The 19,150-nt window shown below is 35.9% G+C and overlaps 1 protein-coding gene across 2 annotated transcripts in view; it reads left to right on the top strand.

Moving 5' to 3' along the window:
* Positions 1-19,150, top strand: part of SLC39A12 (solute carrier family 39 member 12) — a 68,315-nt gene that overhangs the window by 21,761 nt on the left and 27,404 nt on the right. For both annotated transcript variants that reach the window (XM_037000779.2, XM_037000784.2), the window contains exons 3-6: positions 434-715; positions 4,459-4,666; positions 14,621-14,793; positions 18,862-19,033. In XM_037000779.2, the coding sequence (XP_036856674.1) occupies positions 434-715; positions 4,459-4,666; positions 14,621-14,793; positions 18,862-19,033 (835 nt within the window). The remainder of the gene's footprint in view (positions 1-433; positions 716-4,458; positions 4,667-14,620; positions 14,794-18,861; positions 19,034-19,150) is intronic.

The raw sequence follows: 19,150 nt of genomic DNA on the forward strand, positions 1-19,150 counted from the left end.
ATCCTCATGGTGAATGAACACAGAAACTCTGTCTTGGCTACTGTTTCTGGCTTAACTACAAATCATGAACCATAAACAAACCATCAAGGCAAAAGTGCTTATATATATGATTTTCATACTTTATATATAAATTCCATATAAATTCCCACACCAAAGAGTCAGCTGGTTTTACTCAAGGCAGTGAAGAGACCATTTATGACACTGTAGTTGGAGATAGAAGCATTATGCCTAGGAAGCAAGGGCTCCCTAGGAGGGCCTCATCGTTATATGAAAGTCCATGATGGTCTTGAGTATGGCTGTCAGGCCTGCTCACTTTCCCCTCCTATTCATAAAATAATAAGCAGTGGAGATTCTGTACTTGTTAGTGTTCTAGGACTATTTGCTAAGCTTTGTTTCTGTTTTTTGTTTTGCTATTTTTTTGCTTTTGGAACAGTGCATTGAACCAGATACACTGTTACTAATAGCTGAAGGAGATTTTGAAGACCAGCTCAGAGAAGATGTGATCCAGAGAGTTTCTCTTCTCCTCCTCTACTACATCATTCATCAGGAAGAGATCTGTTCTTCAAAGCTCAACATGAGTAATAAAGAGTATAAATTTTACTTGCACAGCCTCCTCAATCTCAGGCAGGATGAAGACGCCTATTTCCTTTCCCAGAATGAGACAGAAGATATCTTGGCATTCACCAGGAAGTACTTTGACACTTCAAGAAGCCAGGTAAGAAGAAGGGCAACATTGCTAACTAGCTCTGCTACTAAGATTCAGTCTCAGAGACTTGTTTTGCATCATTTATTTATTTCTAAATCAGTCAAGGCCTTCTAAAAGAAGCAGGCACTTGTGGCTTTTAGTTATGGGATGTTAAGTGATGCAATTTAAAATTCTAAGTCTTAGAGGGTTAATGTAATAACTAATTATTTAAAAATGAGTATTAGCCAAAAGTTGGGTGGGTGGGTGGGTGGGCAAGGCAGGTGACATGGCAGCTGTCTTGTGCAGAGTATGAGAATAAGTGTGACTCATGGCTTTTGATCAGTCTCTAAGGATGGACCCATAGCAGGGAGGGTACTGCATTTATTTGCCTTGCTTTCTAGCCAGGGAAGGAGAGGCAGAACCAGTTTGATAGAGATGAATTTATCCTTAGTTACTTCACTGAAGAATCACCTTGCAAAAAAAATTACTCATGTCAGTACAGATGATATATTTTTTCATGGCTTTTGATTTGTGTTACATATGTTCAGGGGTCCCTTGAAGTGCTTTTATTCTCTCAAAGCTCCCACTGTTAGGAAATGGGCACCTGTTCCCTTTGTCTTCATTACTATTCCAGCAAAAGGTGGCCTTTCAGTTACCCTTTTGCTTTGCTTTCTGCTTTGAGGTGAGAAGTTGAAACAGATAATGTTATGTGAACATGAAGTTTTTTTAAGCCACATTTTCTTCTTCTTTTTTTAAATTGCATCAGATTTTAATAGCTTTATTCTTGAGTCTCAGTAGCAGGAATATACATGCCAGGAAGACCAGATGTTTGTCCTTCCTCTTGAGAAACACTAGATAGCCTCTACCTATGTTACTACTTCTACAACACTAACTTATTTCTGCTCTAATTCTAAGTGGACACCTCGTTTAGATTTGTTAATATGGTTAGCAATCTGCTTAAGATTTTACATATTTCTGATATATTTCACCATATTGTTTCTGTTTATTTTTTCATTGAAGTATAGTTGATATACAACCTTATATTGGTTTCAAGTATACAATACAGTGGTTCAACAGTTAGTCATGGTATTAAAAGCTCACCCCCACTAGTACAGTTACTATCTGTCAATATAAAAAGATGTTATGAAATCTTTGGCTATATTCTCTGTTCTGTACAAACTTCCCCATGACCAACTTATATTATGATTAAGAATTTTTGTGTACTTTTATCCTCCTCACCCTCCCACCCACCCCAAACCCTCCTCCACGGTAACCACCAGTCACTTCTCAGTGTCTATGAGTCAGTCTACTGCTTCCAGGAGCCCAGAGATATCTGTGCAATCATGCTGTATCTTAATGACCAGCAAATATATCTTCCAGTTTGTAAATATGTTTGATTTCTCTTGCTAATGGCAGAATAAATGTAAAGACTGTTTACTAAGGACTGTGTAATATCACTAGGTAACTCTAATCTTGTGAACCTCAAAATTTGGCCACATTTTTGTTTCTATTTCCAATTGAGAAAAATGGGCTTCCTTTATAGAATTCAGTTTTCTGCTTAAATAAGGAGGTATGGTTACATGTAATTTCTTCAGTGCAATATCTACATGATACAAGATTGGTTCCAACTAGCCACTGGGATATTAGTCATCCTATCTGTTAACTGACCTTTGATGCAGATTAAATAGGAATGGAAACCCAATACTTAAAAGAAGATGATGTGTATATATTCAATGCAGATCTCTGGTTATCCAACACAGATGGCAAATACCTGGTATGTGTGAGGTTGAAATTCTAGAACAGGAGAAAATAATTCAGTGTTATGTGAAGCCCTACTTTATCCATCTATTCAGTCAAAAAGAATTGAGCTCTTATTGAGTCATCTGAGTGAATCACTTGAGTGAGTCACTGCTCCTGCTCAGTCCTTGCTAGGCCTTAGACCAGTTATCCCCTGGGGACACCACTCTTTCCAGTTCCTGGGAAGGGTCATTCACTTGGCCTAAAGAATTCCTTTAGGAAGGCAGCCTATCCAGATTTCTACAGGAGGCCTGTTAGTACCTCATTACAAACTGCTAGTCTCTCCAACTGTAGGTATGAAGTCCCCAAAAGTGCTGGCAGACCAGGCCCACCACTATTAGCATTTCTAGGTCTGGATCTGCACAGGACTTTACTGCCATAGGTCAAGTAACTAACAGCCATGCCAGGGGGGCCTTAACCAGCTCACCAAGAGAAGCGAACTTTCCACTGTAGTAGCCTAACATAGCCAACCTTCCTAATGGGCCAGATGTAAATATCCCTCCACTCCTTCATTCTCTCTTGTCCAAAGTACTCTGCTGTATCTTCCTGACTCAATCACTTAATGCTCCCACCTCTCTCCATTCTTTCCACTGTTGGCTGTTGCCATAGCACATAAATACATATCTACATAGAGTCTCCACTAACCCTGCCTCTTATATAGAGGATGGGTATTCATGACCACACATCAGGGATGAAAACTGATTGGAATTCACCTTTATCCTCAGTGACATTTTGTGACAGTTTACTTTTTCATAACCTGCATGAGAAAGAAGCTCATACTATCTGTTATTTCAACTTACTATTTTCATCCATGGAACCTCTGGCTACTTCTCTAAATAAAGCAAAATTAGGAGGATAGTGGAGTGGATGGCATTACTACTAAACAGTTGGCAAATCCAGAAACCTGAGTCATTTTTGACTTCCTGCATTCCTTCACATGTCACACCAAGTCCTTTAGTCTACCTTCTTAATATTCTTCAAATTATTCCACTTCTTTCCATCTCTGGTGCTACCATCTTAGGTCAAGAAATATCTTGGATTAATCAATAACTTCTTAACTATACTCCCTGCCCTTAAAGTCTATTCCTTTCCATTTACTACTTCACTACCAAAGTGACATTTCGAAAAGAAGTCTTATTGTATTAGTGGTCTGCTGTATCACTCATAGCACTGAATATAAAGCCCTCCTTGATCTTGCCACCTTCTCCAGCCTACTATCAGATGCACTTCCAGACACTGGGAACAATAATAGTAAGAGCTAAGATGAGCTGAGTATGTCTATGTGCCAGCTACTATATTGCTTTACATGTGTTATCTCATCTAATCTTAATAACCTTTGTGGTGAGTGGCATTACCCCTTTACACAGGTAAAGAATAGGAAGATTAGCAAGGTTAACAGTTTTGCCCAAGGTCACCCAGTTAGAAATAGCAGAGATAGTATTAAGGCTTTATCTGTCTGTCCTGTGTACTATACTATGGAACTTGTTTTGATAACATGAAAGTCCCATCACAATTCTGTGTTTCAATTTTTTCTGTATACAAAAGTAAGAATATTTAAGAGCATAGGCTATGTAGTCAGATCTGAGTGCAAACAGGGGCTCTGCCCTTTATCAGTCAGGGGACCTGTGGAGAGTACTCCCTGCAAAGAACTTTGAGAGAATGAAAAGAAAACATGTATGTAATGGATTTAGTATAGTACCTGACACATATTAGGCACTTAATAAATGATAAATAAATGAATGGAAATACTAGTGAGATGTAAGGTAAGATTCTAGCCTTTCAGTGTCATGGCAGGTAAGTGCTTTTCCAGTAGAGTTATATCTGAGACTGTAGAATGATGGTAACAATAGTCCCACAAACAATTCAGTCCTCTGTTAGATGAAGAACTTTCTTATCTTTTGGGGAACTCTTAAAGATGTTTTAATCAAAACAACTTCAGAGGTTAACATTTCTTTTTGCTTTGCCTCTCACTTCAGTGTATGGAAACCAAGGTGCTGCAGAAAAGATCAGGAATACTAAGCCGCGATGGTGCTGATGAAAACACACTTCCTCAGCTTGCAGCCACAATCATTGCTTTGTCCCTCCAAGGTGTCTGTCTGGGGCAAACAAACTTGCCTTCCCCAGACTTCTTTATGGAATATATTTTCAGTTCCTTGAATAGTACAAATACTCTCCACCTATCAGGTAAGGATGTTTTTCATGAACTGAACTTCAGTCACACCTACTAAATGAAGTGTGCCAAAAAATATCATGCTTTTTCAAGGACTAAATTTGTTCAGGTATGCTTTACACAATATTTTATCTCAGCATGTAGTAAGAAAGCTCAAATGGCCATTTCGAGTCTAATTTGCTGTGATGTTTATGGGTGATGAGGCCAAAGCACATGTTCTGCCCATTTCCACTGGAGTCTGCTTCAGGAACGTGGGTAATTGACACAGGCAGCAGATAAGGGCAAGGTGACCAGCAAGCAGGAAAGGACTTTGTTCTCCCAGCTGACACATGTGCTACCTGCCTACAGCTACCGCCATCACCATGAAAAGGCAGAAGAATTTGATCCAGTCCAGAATTACCCAGACAACCCCCAAGAGATGGCCTGGGGAGATAGACTTAACCAATCTCCCCAAAAAAGAATTCAAAATAAAGGTCATAACCATGCTGATGGAGCTGCAGAGAAATATGCAAGAGTTAAAGGATAAAGTTGGGAAGGAGAATACAGAAAAAAAACAATCTCTGGAAGGACTTAAGAGCAGACTGGATGAGGTACAAGAGGCTGTTAATGGAATAGAAATCACAGAACAGGAACACAGAGAAGCTGAGACAGAGAGAGATACAAGGATCTCCAGGATTGAAAGAGTACTAAGAAAACTGTGTGACCAATCCAAATGAAACAATATCCGCATTATAGGGGTACCAGAAGAAGAAGAAGAGAGAAAAAGGGATAGAAACTGTCTTTGAAGAAATAATTTCTGAAAACATCCCTAAACTGGGGAAGGAAATAATCTCTCAGACCATGGAGGCTGACAGAACTCCCAACACAAGGGACCCAAGGAAGACAACATCAAGACATATAATAATTAAAATGGCAAAGATCAAAGACAAGGACAGAGTATTAAAGGCAGCCAGAGAGTGAAAAAATGTCACCTACAAAGGAAAACCCATTAGGCTATATCAGACTTCTCAACAGAAAACTTACAGGCCAGAAGAGAATGGCATGATATATTTAATGCAATGAAACAGAAGGGCCTTGAACCAAGAATACTGTTTCCACCACGATTATCATTTAACTATGAAGGAGGAATTAAACAATTCCCAGACAAGCAAAAGTTGAGGGAATTTGCCTCCCACAAACCACCTGTACAGGGTATTTTAGAGGGACTGCTCTAGATGGAAGCACTCATAAGGCTAAACAGATGTCACCAGAGAAAATAAAATCACAGCAAAGAAAGCAAACCAACCAAATACTAACCAATTAAAATCAACTACTTAAAAAAGCAGTCAAAGGAAACACAAAAGAACACAGAATAAAACATCTAATATATAAAGAATGGAGGAGGAAGAATAAGAAGGGAGAGAAATAAAGAATCAACAGACTGTGTTTATAATAGCTTAATAAGCAAGTTAAGCTAGACAGTTATATAGTAAAGAAGGTAACCTTGAACCTTTGGTAACCATAAATCTAAAGCCTGCAATGGCAATAACTACATATCTTTCAATAATCACCTTAAATGCAAACACACTGAATGCACCAATCAAAAGACACAGAGTAACAGAATGGATAAAAAAGCAAGAACCATCTATATGCTGCTTACAAGAGACTCACCTCAAACGCAAAGACATACACAGACTAAAAGTCAAGGGATAGAATAGGATATTTCATGCAAACAATAGGGAGAAAAAAGCAGGTATAGCAGTTTTGATATCAGACAAAATAGACTTCAAAACAAAGAAAGTAACAAGAGATAAAGAAGGACATTACATAATGATAAAGGGGTCAGCCCAAAAAGAGGATATACCTGTTATAAATATACATGCACCCAATACAGGAGTACCAACATATGTGAAACAAATACTAACAGAATTAAAGGAGGAAATAGAATGCAATGCATTTGTTCTAGGAGACTTCAACACACCACTCACTCCAAAGGACAGATCCATCAGAAAGAAAATAAGTAAGGACACAGAAGCACTGAACAACACATTAGAAAAGATGGACTTAGCAGACATCTACAGAACTCTACAGCCAAAGGCAGCAGGATACACATTCTTCTCAAGTGCACATGGAAAATTCTCAAGAATAGACCACATACTAGGCCACAAAAAGAGCCTCAGTAAATTAAAAAAGACTGAAATTCTACCAACCAACTTCTCAGACCACAAAGGCATAAAACTAGAAATAAATTATACAAAGAAAACCAAAAGGCTCACAAACACATGGAGGTTTAAGAGCATGCTTCTAAATAATCAATGGACCAATGACCAAATTAAAACAGAGATCAAGCAATATATGGAGACAAATGACACTGACAGCATAAAGCCCCAACTTCTGTGGGACACAGTGAAGGCAGTTCTAAGAGGAAAGTATATAGCAATACAGGCCTACTTAAAGAAGGAAAACATTCCCAAATGAATCACAATTACTGAAACTGGAAAAAGAAGAACAAATGAGGCCTAAAGTCAGCAGAAGGAGGGACATAAGAAAGATCAGAGAAGAAATAAACAAAATTGAGAAGAATAAAACAATAGAAAAAAATCAGTGAAACCAAGAGCTGGTTCTTTGAGAATATAAACAAAATAGATGAGCCTTTAGCCAAACTTATTAAGAGAAAAAGAGAATCAACACACATCAACAGAATCAGAAGTGAGAATGGAAAAATCACAACAGATTCCACAGAAATACAAATAATTATTAAAGACTACTATGAAAACCTATATGCCAATAAGCTGGAAAACCTAGAAGAAATGGACAACTTCCTAGAAAAATACAACCTTCCAAGACTGACCAAGGAAGGAACAGATAATCTAAATGGACCAATTTCCAGCAAAGAGATTGAGGTGGTAATTTAAAAACTACCCAAGAACAAAACCCCTGGTCCAGATGAATTCACCACTGAACTTTATCAGACATATAGAAAAGACATAATACCCATTCTCCTTAAAGTTTTCCAAAAAGTAGAAGAGGAGGGAATACTTCCAAACTCATTCTATGAAGCCACCATCACTCTAATACCAAAACCAGGCAAAGACCCCATGAAAAAAGAAAATCACAGACCAATATCCCTGATGAACATAGATGCAAAAATACTCAATAAAATATTAGCAAACTGAATTCAAAAATACATCAAGAAGATCATACACCATGATCAAGTGGGATTCATCTCAGGGATGCAAGGATGATAGAACATTTGAAAATCCATCAACATCATCCACCACATCAACAAAAAGAAGGACAGAAACCACATGATCATTTCCATAGATGCTGAATAATCATTTGACAAAATTCAACATCCATTCATGATAAAAACTCTCAACAAAATGGCTATACAGGGCAAGTACCTCAACATAATAAAGGCCATATATGACAAACCAACAGCCAACATCATACTGAACAGCGAGAAGCTGAAAGCTTCTCCTCTAAGGTTGGGAACAAGACAGGATGCTCTCCCCACTGTTATTCAATATAGTACTGGAGATTCTAGCCATGGCAATCAGACAAAATAAAGAAATTCAAGGCATCCAGATTGGTAAAGAGGAAGTCAAACTGTCCCTGTTTGCAGATGACATGATATTTTACACAAGAAATCCTAAAGACTCCATTCCAAAACTACTAGAACTAATATCTGAATTCAGCAGTTTCAGGATTCAAAATTAATACATAGAAATCTGTTGCTTTCCTTTACACTAATGATGAATTAACAGAAAGAGAAATCAGGAAAACAATTCTATTCACAGTTGCATCAAAAAGAAAAAAATACCTAGGAATAAACCTAACCAAGGAAGCGAAAGACCTATACTTGAAAACTACAAGACACTCTTAAGAGAAACTAAAGAGGACACTAACAAATGGAAACTCATCCATGCTCTTGGCTAGGAAGAATTGATATTGTCAAAATGGCTATCCTACCTAAAGCAATCTACAGATTCAATGCAATGCCTATCAAAATACCAACAACATTCTTCAACTAACTGGAACAAATAATTTTAAAATTCATATGGAAGCACAAAAGACCCTGAATAGCCAAAGCAATCCTGAGAAGGAAGAATAAAGCAGGGGGCATCTCGCTTCCCAACTTTAAGCTGTACTACAAAGCCACAATAATCAAGACAATTTGGTACTGGCACAAGAACAGAGCCACAGACCAGTGGAACAGAATAGAGACTCCAGACATTAACCCAAACATATATGGTCAATTAATATATGATAAAGGAGCCGTGGACATACAATTAGGAAATGACACTCTCTTTAAAAGCTGGTATTGGCAAAACTGGGCAGCTACATGTGAGAGAATGAAACTGGATCATTGTTTAACCTCATACACAAAAGTAAATTCGAAATGGATCAAAGACCTGAATGTAAGTCATGAAAGCATAAAACTCTTAGAAAAAAATATAGGCAAAAATCTCTTGGACATAAACATGAGTGACTTCTTCATGAACATATTTCCCCAGGCAAGGGAAACAAAATAAAAAATGAACAAGTGGAACTATATCCAGCTGAAATCTTCTGTACAGCAAAGGACACCATCAATAGAACAAAAAGGTATCCTACAGTATGGAAGAATATATTCATAAATGACAGCTCTGATAAAGGGTTGACATTCAAAATATATAAAGAGCTCATGCACCTCAACAAACAAAAAGCAAAAAATCCAATTAAAAAATGGTCAGAGGAGCTGAACAAACATTTCTCCAAAGATGAAATTCTGATGGACAACAGACATGAAAAGATGCTCTACATTGCTAGTCATCAGAGAAATGCAAATTAAAACCATAATGAGATGTCACCTCCCACCAGTAAGGATCGCCACCATCCAAAAGGCAAACAACAACAAATGTTGGCAAGGTTGTGGAGAAAGGGGAACCCTCCTACACTGCTGTTGGGAATGTAAACTAGTTCAACCATTGTGGAAAGCAGTATGGAGGTTCCTCAAAAAGCTCAAAATAGAAATACCATTTGACCCAGGAATTCCACTTCTAGGAATTTACCCTAAGGATGCAGCAGCCCAGTTTGAAAAAGACCGATGCACCCCTATGTTTATCGCAGCACTATTTACAATAGCCAAGAAATGGAAGCAACCTGAGTGTCCATCAGTAGATGAATGGATTAAGAAGATGTGGTACATATACACAATAGAATATTATTCAACCATAAGAAGAGGGCAAATCCTACCATTTGCAACAACATGGATGGAGCTAGAAGGTATTATGCTCAGTGAAATAAGCCAGGCAGAGAAAGACAAATACCAAATGATTTCACTCATATGTGGAGTATAAGAACAAAGAAAAAACTGAAGGAACAAAACAACAGCAGAATCACAGAACCCAGGAATGGACTAACAGTTACCAAAGGGAAAGGGACTGGGGAGGATTGGTGGGAAGGGAGGGGTAAGGGAGTGGGGGGAAGAAAGGGGGCATTATGAATAGCATTTATAATGTGGCCGGGGGACACGGGGAGGGCTGTGCAACACAGAGAAGTAGTGATTCTACAGCATCTTACTATACTGATGGACAGTGTCTGTAATGGGGTTTGTGGGGGGTACTTGGTGATGGGGGGAGTCTAGTAAACATAATGTTCCTCATGCAATTGTAGATTAATTATACAAAAAAAAACAAAACTAGGAAATTATCCAGGGATAGGCATTTTATGTTGAAAATAATTTCCGTGTTTCAAACAAAGGAGTTGAGAAGTTTTAGCAGTGCAGTTTCCATTTCAACTGAAGGAATGCAGTGATTCCACTTTTAAATAATGTATAACTATGTCACTTGAAGGCTCAATTACCCTAAGGAATAGAAAGAGATTAAACTGCAATGGAGAATATAGTTAGAGGCAAGCTTGTGTTTTTAAGATCAAGGCAAGTTGTGTAGATATTGATCATCATAGACCCTGCTTAAAAAAGCCAAATCATTTCTCATGGGAGATGTTCACTATCATCCATTTGGGCAAGAATCAGCCACTTACATTTGAGAACTCAGATTTGGAGTTCTGCTGCTACTGATTATATTTTGGGGTGGGAAGGGAGAATGTATGTAATTTTAAGTGTTTTTTAAAATGTTTTAATCATAGAGATTCTCAAACATAAGCAGAAGTAGAAAGGTTAATATAATGAACCTCATGTGCCTCAACAATTACCAGCAATTGCATAATCTTGTTTTATATTTGCTTCCATTGTCTCCTCATCCCCTGATGATTTTGAAGCAAATGATCCATCTTAAATATTTCTGTATGAATTTCTAAAAGAAAAGGATTTTTAAAAGCGCCTTATTACCAATATCACAACTAAAAATTAATAATTATAAAGTCCATAAAATGCAAATTGTTGGTATGTCTCTTCAGTTTCTTTTATAGGTGTCATGCTTCCACTCTGATTCCACCGTCTCTATTTTGTGGCAAATTTTTTGGGTGGGAAAAAGTGCGTGGTGAATTCTTTATCCCATCTGGATTTTGCTGATGGCATTCCTAGACATTTAACATTATTTCTGTGCACTCTGTTTCATGCATATAGGTTTGTCATATGTGGGGGCTTGATTAGATTAGGCTGTATCTGTTTGGGGATACTGTCATATAGTCAGTATCTTCCATCAGAAGGTTTTTAACTTCAAGTTGTCTCTCTCTTTTTGAGAAGTTATAAGGTATTAATGATAATTCCCTAGATTGACTAATTATTTAGGGCTTCTGAAGTGGTGATCTTCTAATTTTCTAATTTTTTCACTTATTAGTGTTAAATTTCTATGATGGAAAAACTTCACCTCAGTACAATTTCATTTTATTGATGTTCTTAAAAGTAAATAAGGATAAATCCTTGATTCTTTAATTTCCACTTTGAAATAGTAACAGTCTCCTTTGCATCTTTTGAAGGAGAACAATGAGTTTTTAAAATTATCATTATGATTTCATATCTCTCAATCTATAGTCATTATAATCCTAATTAGTACTCAGATTGTCCCCTTTTTAACCAGTAGAATTTTAGTTGGTTCCTAAGTCCTTTTGACAAGACCCTTAAAACATTTTATATCTTCCTCTCCAGTATGGTTAGTCAAGGTTTGTCTTGTACATTTTCTGCTTAGAAGTGACATCAGTCATTTCTCTGAATAGCCTTTATATAAATGAAACAATCAAACTTTCATCTTATTGCTTGGATTATGAGTTATACTTAAGGAAGTTTTGCACATTCCACATAGATGAAGTCACCCTTGTTTTCTTGTAGTACTTGTATATTATCATTTTTTATCCATTTTGGATTAATTCTGATATATGTTGTGAGGAATTGATCCAGTTTATTTTTTCTATATGATATCCAGTTTTGCTTATATCTGTTATTTCAAATGCAGTGGAAATTGTTTCTTCTACTGATTTGACATGCCACTTTTATAGAGTAAAATGATAAATGCAGTCAGTTCTTTCTATTTTCTATTCCATTCTATTAGCCACCTTGTCTATTCATGTGCCGGTACCATACTGTTTTGCTTATAGTGGCTTCATAGTATATTTAAATGTCTGGTAAAGCCAGCCTTCTTCATTGCTTGTCTCAGGATTTTCCTGGGTTGTTTGTTCTTCCTAACAAACATTGACAAACTGTCAAGCTCTGGGAAAAATATCTTGTGATAATTTTATTGTGATGGCAGTAATAAATAAATAATAAAATAACTTAGAAATAATGTTTATAAGATGTTGCATCTTTATATCCAAGACCATCGTATGTCTGTGTGTGTTTTTGTGGAGTGTTTTATTATTTTACTCATAGGTTTTAGGCATTTCCTGCTACATTTATACCTAGGCATTTAACTTTCTTTTTGGCTGTTTTAAACAGGGTCCTCTCATTCATTATTTCTTCTAACTAGTTTTTATTTACATATATGATTATTGAATAATTTTATAACCTCCATGATTAAATTTTTTTATTTTTGTATTAGTTTTTTAGGGTTTTCAGGTATGTATGTATACATATCTGATATGTCTACATATAGATATAATTTTGGCACTTCTTTTCCAAATCTTGTGTTTCTGTTTGCTTTCTCATCTAGTTACATTGGTAAATGTCAGTATAACGCTAAATAGTACGGAGCATAGTTTGCATCCTTATTGTGTTTTGACTTTGAAAGAAAAGCCTGTAGTATTTCCTCATTGAGTTTAGACAATACATGAGAAAAAAAAATGGAGTCTTTTGTATTAAACCACATAGTTATATTTCTAGTGCTCTTCATTTCTTCCTGTGGGTTCAACTTACCATTTGGGTCATTTCTCTTTATGCTTCATTTAAAGAACTTCATTTACTGTTTCTTATAAGACAGGTCTGCTCTCAGTGTATTCTCTCATTTATTGTTTATTTGGGAATGATTTTGTTTCACCAGCATTTATGAAGGATTGTTCTGCTGAATATAAAATTCTTGATTGACAGATTTTTTCTTTTAGCTCTTTGAATAAATAATTACAGCTTTTTGGTCTCTTTTGTTCAGATGGGAAGTCAAATATTAATTGTACTAATGTTCCCTTGTATGTGATGAGTCATTTTTCCTGTTACTTTCAAGATTTATCTTTGACTTTCAAAAGTTTGATTATAACATGTCCGGATGTGGATCTTTTTATATTTACCTTACTTGATGTCTGATGACATCTTGAATATGTAAAGTTCTACATCAAATTTGCAAAAATTTTAGCCATTAATTTCCTCTAATTTTTTTTTCTACACCTTTCTCTTTCCTCCTTTCTATGATTGTCATTATGTATAGGTTGGTATACTGGCTATTGTATCCCCAGGTCTCTGAACCACTATTTTTTAAAATATTTTTTGTTTTTCAGATTAGATTATTTCTCTTAATGTACCTTAATGTTCAATAATTCTTTTACCATCTCAAATATGATATTGAAGTCCTATAGTGAATTTTTCATTTCATTTATTCTTCAACTCCAGAATTCACTATGATTTTGACTTTTTTATTGAAAATCTCTCATTGTTGATTTATTATTATCATACTTACTTTTAATTCTTTAAATATAATTTCCTTAATTTCCTTAAACATACTTATAGTTGCTTTGAATTCTTTACTAAATCCAACATCTGGGAATATTCAGAGACATATATATTGAGTGCTTTTTCCCTAGATTCTGGGTCACACTTTCCCGTTTCTTTGCATGTCTCATAGTTTTTTCCTGAGAACCAGTCATTTAAAATGAAATATTTTAGCAACCCTAGTTTTTTATTTTTCTTGCCACTGATGACAACAGTTCAGAAAATACCAGAGATATTTTATTTACAAGTAAGAAAATGAATAACCCCCAAAGATTCACCATTATATTTAATTATTCTCTGTATCATGAACCAATTCCAAAAGCCTAGAGGTATACCAAGGAAAACTAAGCTGAAATCTGTAAGCTGACAACCATACCACAGTAGCATTAGGAAACAAGTCAGTCTGTTTCTGCAGTCTCAGATCCTTTTCATTTCTTTTCTCTTTTCTGCACGAATACTTAGGAGGAAAATAATTTTATTGACTTAACTACATTAAAGTTATAGTTAATCTACTAAGGATACATAGTGCCCCAAGGAAATAAATTTCCTAAGAATTAGGTCAGTTTCTCTTTTGTTTACATTTATATAGGGAACATCTAGAAAAAAGAAATAGTGGGTTCGATAGAAAGGATTTCTTTGCTGGAATTGCCCATTCCATCATCTCTAGATGATAAAAATAGTGAGAATATCTTTGTAAGGCTGATTGAGTCCCGAAGCTTAGCCAGGACCTTGTGTGGGAATCAGTAGCCATATGAACTATAAATATTCTTTATTATTATTCAGAATAAAATCTTGCCTTTCATTAGAATCAAGTTGACCAAAATACCTATGCTGTGGCCATGTGAAATTGTGATTATTCTGAAATTGACCTGTTTTATTCTATGTGACACTAGATTTTGTGTGAAATTTCTAGAAATAGACCAACTCCTCAACACCCTCTGGACCAGGAGTACCTGTACCAGAAAAGATAAAATCCATCAACTTCAAAGGAAACAATACAACATAACAATCCATAATTGGGGCTATTCAAATCTATCTGTATTCCTGGACCAAGGGTCAGATGATGGCTCAGTTTCCTGGGATCAGGTATCGTCATTATTCCTCTTATACCATTATTCCCTACTGTGAAAAGTTGTGAAAGTCCTCTAAGAGTTGTAGAAATCTTAAAGGACATTGTATTTTTCCCTTCATGTAAAAATATTGAATATTTCTACAGAGAAATTAAGGTTTTTTCTTCTGTAAATGGTTCTCTATAGATATAAAAGTAAGTCCAAGATATCAGGAGGACTATATATGTATAACTCTTTCTCCCTTGGGTCTATATTGAATACATGAATAATTAACTCAGCAAATATATACTGAGCATTTACTATGTGCAGTCATGATCCTGGGCATTAGGAATACAATATTAAACAAAAAGCTCCAATGGAGCTTAGAGGAGAGTGGGAAGATACAGACAGAACATAAATACTTACAATGGTGAATGAATGCTTTAAACTTAAATTATGAAAAAACTGGTTTGGACTGTGTACAACAGAAAAATATTTTACAGTAGGTAGCACTGAGGTTTTTGAGAAAAGTCATACATGAGGCTGTAAACATCCACATCAGTATTTCCTCAAGTATTGTTCAACAGTACATCCACTAGTCTCCCTTGATGCTTCTTGAAAAGGGGTGTGATGATTAAATCAGTTTGGGAAATACTAGATATGCATATGGCACTGTAACATATTAAGTTGTCTGGGGAGGTACTTTACTAAATAAACTTCTTTAATATTATTGAACTCAGCATTTCTCAAACTTTGTTCATAGGATCCTTCCCTGCCTTAATCATACACAATCCTAAGAAATTGATATTTTGTAATAACAGCTTACATTATATACTATGTATCAGACACAATACTATTGTAGTTACATTGCCTCATTTAATTATTACAATAGCTATATGAAGTTAAGTTTTATTATCTCATCCTACAAAGGAGGTAATTGAGGCATTGAAATAATAAGCAATTGCTTAAGTTCACAAAAGTGAGGATATATAAACACATAGGTTGTCTGAGAGCATAGTCTCTCCTCTTAATAACTATGTTATTGTTTGGGAAATGTTGATTTTAAGTAAATAAAATTAGGCTTGTTATTTGTACCATAGAAGAACAATATTCTTATTGAGCACAATTGTACCTTAAAAGAACAACAGATCCCCTACATACTCTTAACAATAATGAATTCGGTTCCTGTAAGTTATGTGCACATGATTGGGCAAAGTACCACATACTTTTGCTATTATATATTTAAAACTGCCTTTGTTACTTCTGCCATATGTAAAAGACATCTATTAAAGTTGATTCTTTTGAACTCATGTTTATTGTATTCCAATCAAGGTGACAAGAGTTGATTGCTATATTAATCCTTGTTTGTGAGTCTCCTTAGATGTTGCTTCAGGGATGGTTCTTAGAGAACAGATTTGCATAATGGAAATCCTATTTACATAAAGAATGAAGGTTATTTCTTGACTTTTAGGGACTATTTGCTTAAGTCATGTGCCTTCTAAGAGCAGTAATAATCATTTTCTGTGCTGGTTATGCAAAATAAACAAAACAACCTCTTCCTTAATCTTCCTTTGTCCCAATATATCACTTCCCTTGTGACTCTTGATAGGAGACTGAATCGAAAGATCCTGCCTATATTATTTAGAACAGTTGGTTTTCAAAGTGCTTTGCCTGGTCCAGCAGCCTCAGCATTTCCTGGGAATTTGTTGGAAATGCAGATTATCAGATCCCACCCTTGACTCTACTTAGTCATAAATTCTGAGAATAGAGTACAGCTTTCTGTCTTTTAGCAAGCCCTACAAATGACTCTCAAAACTATTAGGAGCCACTGCTTTAGAATATGTCTGATGACATCAAAACAAGTATACACATATATTGAAGTTTTATTAAAGGAATAAAGATATGTCAAAGTTTATTGGCCAGTCTAATTTTTCATTCTATATTAAAAATATTTTGTGTTTGAAATTTTATAGAGTATAATGAATCACCTTTAAGAACATTTGTGTCAGTGACTTCAGAAGAATTTAAAACAACAATGACCTAAATAGCACAGGAAGAGCAAATAAAGATCAAGGGCACAGATGCTTTACTCTATGAGAAAGTATTCTAAAACTACAACTATTCAGTTTCTTGACAGTGAATGGGGAAAAGATGCATGGCATTCTGTTCATCTTTATTTCTCTGACCTTTAAATTACCAGTCAAGCATTTTCTAGTTAGAGCATTTTTTATGAAAGATTCACCATGAAAAGCTTGTTGCTAGTTTCCCTTTATTATTGTCAGTATTTTTATTGATTATATAATTATACTCCATTAATAACAAATGATACAAAAGAAAATATTGTCTTTGGCACAAATTATTTTGACAAAGGGGAAAAATCCCAAGCTTAGCTTTTTGTTGTTCCTTTTTGTAGTAAAAACCTTTTGGAGTTCTGCCCAGTCCATTTCTCAGAAATGCCTTCCTCACCCACAGTGGTGAGGCAGCAGTCATTTTTGAACAGCATGGTACTACCCCCTATCTCGTGTGCAAAACTGACCTAACCAGACGGACGTCTGACCCAAGAGAGCCCATCTGTGGATCTGCTGAAGCAGTCAGATCTCTGTCAGGACCTTCAGACTCAACTCCATCTTGGGTTTGTGGACTAAAAGTTCTCTTCAGAGTTGTGCTCACATAGGCATGTGTTTACTAAAAGAGAAAAGGCCAGGCTGCACAAGAAAGTAGATACATGCAGGGGGAAACAAAGGAGAACATATGTTGCCCCAAAGAGATGGAAAGAACACATCTTTGGTTCTGATTCTCTAGCATCAAGTTGAGTTCCTCCTGAGGTGTGACTATGCTTCTAATGTTAGAGATCTCCCGTGCCTTTCCTGATCTCCTGTCAGTTTCTGGTGGTTTGAGTGGGCTCTCTTCCATGTAACCAAACATTTCTTGATCTTACTTTTTTTTGTCCATGGCATCATATCAAAGGATTTTTATGTGGTAAAAGCCAGCAAATATATCATCGTCATTTTCTTATTAGCAACGTGCCTTTGTTAAAAATCCCTACATTTTGTGGCTTGGCAAATCACACAAGCCTAGTAAATCACTGATTTTTAAAAATACCTTACAGATTGCAACTAAAGACCACAAAGACATTGTGGTGAGATCTTAATTTCAGTAGAAGACATCCATTTGTGCTAGTGGAACTGTATCATTCTCATTCACATATTTCAACTTTTAAATACACAAAATCACCCAACACTTCTGAGATGCACAAATACCCTGGGCAATTTTTAGAGACCTGTTGCATTTGTTGTTTGTTTATAATTCTTATCTCTTATAAAGATGTCTATATAATACGAAAATTTTTCAAAGATGTAGGTAAAAATTAGTAGACAGTAACAATGATTTCACTTGCTTTTGTGAAGAGATGTCAGTTGAGAGGTAGTCCTATCATTGTGATGTTTATTTTATTTTATTTTGTTATCATTAATCTACAATTACATGAAGAACATTATGTTTACTAGGGTCCCCCCTTCATCAAGTCCCCCCCACAAACCCCATTACAGGATAAAGAAGATGTGGTGCATTGTGATGTTTTAAAGTGTTTAAATACCAGCTAGTTGATACAGCATTCACTTTTAAAAATGCTAACATAGTTTTATTAGTTTTCAAAATATATGACTATATAGGCTTATTGAATCAGATAGTATTAAAGGCAATGACCTCATTACCTCAGAGCTCCTGTTTATCTCACGAAGTCTTAGTTTTGTTCACACAAAGCCATTCCCCCAGAAAAACAACAAAAGCATCAAGCCTTCCTTAGATTGCCAGTTAGAACAGAATTCAACACATTGTAAAATACAGTGCATCTTTTCTGGAAAGAAAAAAAATGAGCAAAACTCATGCCAAGTAATACTCAAAATGAAAGTGAGATACGGCTGACTTTGATCAGAGATTAAAAATAGTCCAAAGAAACTGCATGTGGAGAAAAGTTTTCAGAGCTATAGTAAGGGCTTCATGTGTCAATTTTCGCCATTTTGTGTAGTTCTGACTCCTCAAGAATGCCAATGGATGGTGAATTTCTGTGCTGAGTTTAGTAACAATGTATGTTTCCTCCACACAGACTTGCTTCTCTGCTGGGCAACTGGTGGAGATATTTCTACAGAACAGGCTTTCATCCATTTCTAAGGAGGACTTTGAGAAAATGAGTCCGGGAATCATCCAGCAATTGCTCAGCTGCTCTTGCCAGCTGCCCAAGGACCAACAATCAGAGCTGCCCCCAACCACTCTGGAGAGTAAGTTTGGTTTGTCCCTCAGAAAGCTAATGTGCACAGTCTGTGCAATAATGACAGTGAACACAGGATGCTTATTATACACCAGGCACTGTTTGAAGCATTTTACATCTATTGGCT

The sequence above is a fragment of the Manis javanica genome, chromosome 2 (assembly GCF_040802235.1).
Source record: "Manis javanica isolate MJ-LG chromosome 2, MJ_LKY, whole genome shotgun sequence".
In the NCBI taxonomy this organism is placed as follows: domain Eukaryota; kingdom Metazoa; phylum Chordata; class Mammalia; order Pholidota; family Manidae; genus Manis; species Manis javanica.